This window comes from Mobula birostris, chromosome 3 (assembly GCF_030028105.1).
Source record: "Mobula birostris isolate sMobBir1 chromosome 3, sMobBir1.hap1, whole genome shotgun sequence".
NCBI classification, from domain to species: Eukaryota; Metazoa; Chordata; class Chondrichthyes; order Myliobatiformes; family Myliobatidae; genus Mobula; species Mobula birostris.
Window position 1 is genome coordinate 182777328 of NC_092372.1, and position 8731 is coordinate 182786058.

The 8731-nt window shown below is 40.4% G+C and overlaps 1 protein-coding gene across 3 annotated transcripts in view; it reads right to left on the minus strand.

The window, feature by feature from the left end:
• Positions 1 to 7815, minus strand: part of nsun6 (NOP2/Sun RNA methyltransferase 6) — a 34564-nt gene extending 26749 nt beyond the window's left edge. Inside the window, exons 1-3 of one of the 3 annotated variants that reach the window (XM_072252043.1) lie at positions 7721 to 7815; positions 1866 to 1979; positions 1093 to 1248 (exon numbers count right to left, since the gene is read on the minus strand). In XM_072252043.1, coding sequence (XP_072108144.1) covers positions 1093 to 1248; positions 1866 to 1943 — 234 coding nt within the window. In that variant the 5' untranslated portion in view covers positions 1944 to 1979; positions 7721 to 7815. Of the gene's footprint in view, positions 1 to 1092; positions 1249 to 1865; positions 1980 to 7368; positions 7438 to 7597; positions 7668 to 7720 lie in introns of those variants that run through there. The other 2 variants (XM_072252044.1, XM_072252045.1) reach the window with 2 other exon arrangements.
• Between the last annotated feature and the right edge of the window lie 916 nt (positions 7816 to 8731).

Consider the following 8731-nt stretch of genomic DNA (forward strand, 5'->3'; position numbering starts at 1 on the left):
TCGGTTCAAGCAGCGTCATGGCTTACAGTTTCGCTCAGTATGTGGTGAAAAATGTTCAGCAGACAAGGAAGCAGCAGCAGGGTTTGTTGACGAGTTCGCCAAGTTAGTCTCCGATGAAAAATTAAGCCCCGAGCAGGTGTACAATGCTGATGAGACTGCTTGGTATTGGAGATGTACACCAGGAAGAACACTAACAACAGCAGATGCAGAATCGCCAACAGGGTATAAAGCAAGGAGAGATCATGTGACTTTGCTAGCAGAGACTTTCTATTGACAGGCTAATTAAGTTGACAGGTGAATTGCTGAAAGGATTAGAACAACGATGTTTCATAACTGAGCAAGAAATAATGAGTGCTCATATGCTGCAGGATAAGCTAATCAGAGAGACCAAAACATATGAAACAGCTTACTTTGGAAGATATGTTCAAAAAAATTGCTAGAAAATGTGCAACAGGGGAGCTAACAGTTCAAAATCCAGTGCCATCAGCTTCTGCTCACCCAGATGTGCTGCCACTAACATCAACAGTTTTTGAAGAAGCTGTTGTGCCAGTTTCAGCAGCTCCTGATGCTTCACTCATTTTTCAAGATGAAGGTGTTGATGATCCTGACAACCCCACACTTGCAGACATGTAACTTTGCCTGAAGGTATATTAAACGTCTCACTTTAGAAGTGGAAGTGCTCAACTTTTCTGTATAAGTTAATTCCTGTACATTTACCTGTACCCTTTATTTTATCTGTGCCTGTACAGTATTACTTTATTAAATTTAGTATTTCTGCTTCATTATTATCTAACTTGTACTGATTTACATGATATTTTAGAGGTACGTTAAGGCGGTTAACTATTGCTCAATGTGCTCCTTCTGTAATTCGGCATTTTCCCTAATCCGGCACTCCTCAGGTGTCAATGGTGCCGGATTAGTGAAAGTCGACCTGTATCAAACTACTTTATCAAACCAGGACCAACCACGGACTCTGCATAGAAGCAAATATTAGCAGTTATAGTGGGGGGGGGGGGGGGAGGGTCACATTGGAACTAACATCTTTAAAATGCATTGAAACTTAACATCTTTAAAACATGAACAAAATCAAACCTTCTGAATCTCTTCAGCAAGCAACTTTTTAGCATGATCAATCGAAACCAAGCAAGTATTGACTCTGACGCTTGTGAAAGCTGGAGGATGGGACAAACAGCTTAAAAGAGTTTCAAATTTGACATTCCACTCCTCAGCACCCGAACTAGTCAGAAGCTGAAAACAAAACAAAGGACCATTGTAAAGACATAAACACTACAAATAAAGTCAAGCCTTTTGAGTGAATGAAATCAACAACTTCAAACCTTAATAGCCATGGAATTTTAAATATTGTTAAAACATACCCACTATTTTCAAGAAACTTAATATTTATTTTCAAGAAATAAGTCAATACAAACTAAGCAAGCTAGTTTGTAAAATTAAACATTTTTTCTTTAAATGCGTTATCCATAACGATATAATTCCAGAAATAAAATTAAGATTAAAAACTATTTAGTTGACAACATTCTGGATCCTCTCACAAACAAGGGAAAATCTGCAAATGCTGTAAATTCACCTTTTAAATCTACTCGTCTTACATCTACTCATCCTTTTTTCTCCAGTTTTGACAAAGGGTCTCAGCCCGAAATGTTGACTATACTCTTTTCCATTAATGCTGCCTGGCCTGCTGAGTTCCTCCAGCATTGTGTCTGTGTTCTGGATCCTCTCGTTGCATTTTGTATAACTACATACTTCTTGAATTTTCTCTGTCTAACTTCTTACAAAGTTGTTTGTGTCAAGGAATATAAAAACGATTAATTAGCTCCAAATAGAATAGGTTTTAAAATTTTTACCTCTTTATTTCTGAAAACACTTCTGAGATGTTTTTCCACCTCAGGTTTGAGAGAAATTTTGGGGAACACAGACAACATTTCTGCCTATTCATTGATCTCACAACCAGAAATTCACTGAAATGAAAATAACAGAAGTGTCAGAGCAACACAAAATCTGTAACAAACTCATCGTCTATTTTACTGCACAAGTGATAATGCCCAAGTTAGTGCCATCTACGCTGCTCTAAATCACAGTCATAGGTTAAAAGAGTGGGATGATGAAAAAAAATACATTTCAGTGAAACCAAAATCATAGGAAGAAATTCAGCATTGTTCTGAAGTAAACATTATATATACTTTTTCACATATAACAGGATGAAACTCATGCCACTGAATTCAAAGATTAGAGCAAGAATCATTGCTTGGAAAGGGAAAATCTGATAGCTAACAATGAGCTGATTACTAAATATCTTGTGGTGTGTGGCAGCTAAGTTTCATGATGGAAAGCAAAAATAGTTGGGGTGAGGTGTTGTGGAAGAAAAACATGAAAGAGATTGTGCTCATATTGATTTGGACAGGTGACAATAAAAACCGCACAGTGGAACACAAACCCAAGGCAACAAAATATAGCAAAGTTTAACAGATGAATTTTCTATTAAGAGGATGGCATCAGATTGAAAAAAAATTAAATAATTAAACCAGTCAGGCACTAGGCACCAAATTCAGGCATGAAGCAGGTTATTTCTAGTTTAGGGTTTGTTTGCACATTGGTTGTTTGTCAATATAAAGTTAAAAGTTCAGTGTAAATTTATTATCAAGGTACACGTATGTCACCATATTCAACACTGAGATTCATTTTCTTGCAGGCATACTCAATAAATACATAATAGAATAATAACAACAGAATCAATGAAAGACCGCTGTGCACGTCGATCAGTGTGCAAAAGACAGTAAATTGTGTAAATACAAAAAGAAAGAAATAATAATAAATAAATAAACATTAAGTATCAAGAACATAAGATGAAGTGTCCTTGAAAATGAGTCCATAGATTGTGGGAGCATTTCAGTGATGGGGTGAGTGAAGTTATCTTTTTTGGTTCAAGAGCCTGATGGTTGAGGGATCATAACTGTTCCTGAACTGATAGCAGCAGTGAGAAGAGAGAATGTACTGAGTGGTAGGGGATGCTGTTTTCCTGCAACAACATTTCGTGTAGGTGTGTTCAGTGGTAGGGAAGGCTCTACCTGATATGGACTGGAATGCATCTATTTTTTTGCAGGATATTCTGTTCAAGGGCATTGGTGTTTCCATACCAGGCTGTAATGCAGCCAGTCAATATACTCTCCATTACACATCTATAGAAGTTCGTTGAAGTGCGTGTGTAGTTTTTTTTTAAATTGATGCTACTGTATTTCTGTGTTCTACAATGAATGCCTACAAGAAAGTGAATGTCAGGGGACAACATATACAGACTTCAATAACATGAGAGGTGATTGATAAGTTCGTGGCCTAAGGTAGGAGTCAATTTTAGAAAACCTAGCACATTTATTTTTCAACATAGTCCCCTCCAACATTTACACACTTAGTCCAGCGGTCGGGGAGCATACGGATCTTGGACCTCCAGAAAGTGTCCACAGCAGGGGTGATTGATAAGTTCGTGGCCTAAGGTAGAAGGAGATGAGTTATACAGCTCTCGTTACATGCACATGCAGTTCAACTCTTTGAGTGATTATGAGTTATTAACTTCAAACTTTCTGCATAACCACTCAAAGAGTTGAACTGCACGTGCATGTAACGAGAGCTGTATAACTCATCTCCGTCTACCTTGGGCCACGAACTTATCAATCACCCCTAGTAAATTTACTTTGAACTGTAGATAGCACCAATGGTGAGGAGTAATGTGGCAGTGAAGTAATGGACAGTGTCCACTACTTTCTGCAGCTTCTTACATACCTCTGCATTCAAACTGCCATACCAGACCATAATTCAACCAGACTGGATACTTTCAACAATATATCTGTAGCAGTTTGTTAGTGCTCAATGGAAAGTTGAACCTCCTTAACTCCAAAGGAAGTAAAGATGCTGGGCACACCTTCCTTATGAGTGCATCTACAGTATGTGTTGGGCCCTGACAGATCATCCGACATGTTAATACCCAGGAATTTAAAACTGTTGACTGTATTCACCACTGATCCAATTCCCCAATGTAGACGGGCGCATGTTCACCCTTCGTCTCCTTCCTGAAGTCAACGATGAGTTCTTTATTGATTGAGAGTTACACAAGATGTTACTCATCTCTTTCATTGTGAAGACTATAGCAAAATACTTGAAGATGCAAAAAGATGCATTTGTCATCTTCAATTTTCCATTATTAATTCCATTGATACACTTACTATTGGATCAATACTGATTGTTAACTCTTATTTTAATATATCTTACCATCTTTTAAGAGACTCCTGGACAGGTACATGGAGCCCAGAAAAATAGAGGACTATAGGTAACCCTAGGTAATTTCTAAGGTAAAGACATGTTTGGAACAGCTTTGTGGGCCAAAGGGCCTGTATTGTACTGTAGGTTTTCTATGTTTCTATCTGTTTTTATATTCCTTGCTACCTGTGTCTCAAGCTTTAATCTTTTCTTCCTTTTAATCACTTTTTGCTGTATTTCATATTTTGTCTAACTTCTGACCTGCCATCCATTGTTGTGCAACTATATTGTTTTACTATTAGTGGTCTTCTTTTAGAATCTTCTTCTTGGATGGAATCCAAACATGTTTAAAAACATAATTCAGCTATACTGTTGAAAATGTTACCTTTCTGAGGAGTCCATGTTTTCATTTATAATTGGTGAGCTAGTGAGTTATTGCTGGTGCCCTTGCTGATGTCTCTCTTGATAAATATCAGAAGAGACAAATTGTTGCATGATTATTATGTTACAATTTTTGAGATGTTCAGTGTTTAAACTGGATTCTTCATTTCAATTAGAATAAACATTTCAAAAGAAATTTATTGACTACAATCTGCTTCACAACATTTTTTCCTCTTATGCACAAAAAGAGATCATAGGCAAAATAAAGACAAAGAAGGTATTAATAGGCTGGGTGGGTAGGTACACGTGGAGTTCACATATGGTGATCCGTGCACTAGGGAATGGTGTGGCAAACAAAGGAATAACAATAAATGGCATAATATTAACAAGTGCAGAGAGACCTTGGAGTACAGATCCATAAATCCCTGATAAAAGAACAGATACTTAATTGTGACCATAACGACATTCAAGGCAATTTTCTTTGGTGAGGCATAGAATAAAAAGCAGGAAGGTGATACTGAAAGCATCAAAAATAAACAAGGATGTGGGAACATTGGAAGAGTTGGAGAGATTAATGGAGACATCATCAGGGCTGGAAAATCTGGTAACGAGAAGAGACTTTCTATCTGTTCTGGCTGAAACAAATGGGCCTGAGGAGAGTTTTAATTTTGAATTGCACATAACATATCTGACCTGGATAGAGTAAACACTTATTTTCCATAATAGAGAGAGTAGTCAGTTATGCAGGCAGGGCAGATAGGAGGGACAAGGGTTATGTTTTTTGGTAGAACAGTTAGCAGAGCATAAGACATAAGAAATAGGACCAGGAGCAGGCCATCTGGCTTGTTGAGCCTGCTCCACCATTCAATAAAATCATGGCTGATCTGGCCATGGACTCATCTCCATCTACCTGCCTTTTCCCCATAACCCTTAATTAAGCATAACAGCAGAGAGGGGGAAAAAATGAGATATTTCTGAAACCAGGGCTCAAACAGGAACACAAATTCACCATGGCAAGAGATTTCCAGATGTTGGAGAAAATGATTCAAGGATATGCTCTAAACCTCATTGAAAATTTCCGAAGCTCCCACCAAGGTGTTAATATGAAGTCTATGACCATTTGAAGATTAAAGATTAGCTTTGTCACATATACATTGAGCCACACAGTGAAACATGTCATTTGCATTAACACCACCACAGCCCACAACATAGCAAGCCCAAACCTATTAACCCTTGTGTCTTTGGAATACGGGAGAAAACCAGAGCACCCGGAGAACACAGAAAACAGAGAAGTCGTCTTTGGGATGGCACCAACAGCCAAGTGCCTTTGACAAAAGGACACAAGCCCACAGCAGGTGCCAACAGCGTACCAGCTCCCAGACTACCCGTCAGTCCACAATGTTTGTGCCAAACCATAATGCCCATCCAAACTAATTCCATCCACTGACACATGGACTACATGGGACAAATGGGCCAAATGGCCTAAGTCTACTCCTATATCTTATCTTATGGTCTTATATCCCTCCCGTTCACGTGCTTGTCAAAACATTCTTAAACATTGTTGTAATACACCTTTTTGAATATATAAATACTTCTATCAGATCACCCCTCATTATCCAACATTCCAGAAAAATGTATGCAAGTTTATCCAGCCTCTCACTGGAGGCTGATACCCTCTAATCTAGGCATCATGCTGATCAACTGCTTCTGCACCCTCCTCCATATCATTCCCATCACACAGTTACCAGATCTTCTTAAGTGCAATCCAACCGTAGTTTTATACAGCTACATCACGAGTTCCCAAATTTTAAACTTTTAAATGTCCCAAACAATGAAGGTATTCATGCCAAAGGCCTTTCTTTACCACCCAAAAACTTGATCTTTACACACGATGCACCTCAAAGATGCGTGCTTAGCTCTACACTCTCTATAACCACAAGTGTGGCTAGCACAGCTCAAATGTTATCTATAAATTTACCAACGCAATTATCATTGGCAGAATTTCAGATGGTGATGAAGAGGCATACAGAAGAGTGGTAGATCAGCTGATTGAGTGGTGTCGCAGCAACAACTTCGTACTCAACGTCAGTAAGACCAAGGAATTGAATGCAGACTTCAGGAAGGGGAAGTTGAGGGAACACACACTAATCCTCATTGAGGGATGAGAAGTGGAAAGGGTGAGCAGCTTCAAGTTCCTGGGTATCAAGATCTCTGGGGCTCAACATATTGATGCAGCTACAAAGAAGGCACAACAGGAGCAATACTTTATTAGCCATTTGAGGAAACTTGGTATGTCACCAAAGACACTCGCATAAAGAGCATTCTAACCGGTTACACCACCGTCTGGTATGAAGGGGCCACTGCACAGGATCAGAAAAAGCTGCAGCAAGTTGTAAATTCAGCCAGCTCCATCATGGACACTAGCCTCCACAGCATGCAGGCAATGCCACAAAAAGGCAACATCCATTATTAAGAACCCCCATCACCCTGAACATACCCTCTTATCATCGCTCCTATCAAGGAGGAGGTACAGGAGGCCGAAGACACACACTCAACATTTCAGGAACAGCATTTTGCCCTCTGCCATCAGATTCCTGAATGGCCAATGAACCCACTCCCTCCCTCTTTTTCCACTACTTATAAAATTTAATTTTCCTATTTTATATATGCAGTTCTTTTTAGTGAAATTTATTATTTTTATTATGTATTGCAATGTACCTCTGCCGCAAAACACAGATTTCACGACATATTTCAGTGATATTAAACCTGATTCGGATTCACATGTGCTGTCTTCTCCTGCTCCCGGCGTTTCGTGTTTTATTTCAGATTTCCAGCTACTGAAATCTATCCGACTTTCGTTGGGGATTATTGCAGCATCTGTTTTAATTTCAAGATCAGCAAGGTACAATACTGCAGATTTCCGCGACTGCATGATCAGTGTGCCTACCCCTGTCGGTCGTGAACCTCCTGGCCATCGGAGGGTATTAATCACGAAGCCACGCTGAACGGCATTACCAGGAAAGCTCTTTAAATTTGACCTCCCTCCAAAAAAAACTTTCTCCCACCTCACCTGCTTCCATAATCCGCTCACGCATCACCGCTACGGCGCCGGCGCTGGCTCCGCCTCCCACTTTCTCATTGATCAGACATCACGATCCCTCTCCTTCATTGGGACACTCGGACTTCAATCAAATGACGTTCCCTTCCCCTACACGGCGGACTGGGAACTGAGCTGCTAAGCGACGGCGGCTCGGAACTGTGTGCGTCACACGTACGCGCGCGCACTCGGAGGCAGGCGGGGTCGCACGTCTGCGCGAACCCGCTGGTGTGCGGATGCTCCGTCTGGGCGAAGTGCGCATGCCCGCCCCCTTGACGTTGAGGGCGTTTGTTTGCTCGGGGAATATAGACAGATATTGTCCTGAAGCATTGAATAATAAATTCGAGAAATTCTGCAGATGCTAGAAATCCAAAGCAACACATACAAAACGCTGGAGCAACTTGGCGAGCCAGACGGCAGTCATGGAAATGAATGAACAGTCGACGTTTCGGACTGAGATACTTAAGGACTGGAAAGGAGGGAGAAAGGGGGGAGAATAACAAAGGTGGGGGAGAATGGAAGGAGGATAGGTGAAGTCAGGTAAGTAGGAAAGGTAAAGGGTTGGAGAGAACAAGGGATCTGATAGGAGATACCATAGGAGGAGGGACACCAGGAGGAAGTGATAGGGTGGTGAGGAAAAGGGATAAGAGGCCAGCGTGGGGAGTGAAAGAAGAGCAAGACGGGGGGGGGGGGGGGGAAGAAAATGAAATTATCAGAAGTGAAAAAAATGATGTTCATGCCATCAGATTGAAGGATACCTGGATGGAACATGAGGTGTTGCTCCACCACCTTGAAAGTTGCCTCATCGTGGCAGATGAGGAGGCCAAGGACTGACATGTTGAAATGGGAATGAGGATAGGAATTAAGATTATTTTTCCTAAAATTGACTCCTTTTACATTAAAAAGAAAAAAAAAGTACACCAACATCAGAGGAAGAAATCTGTTAGGAGAGGAGGGTGGACCATAGGAGAAAGGAAAGGAGGA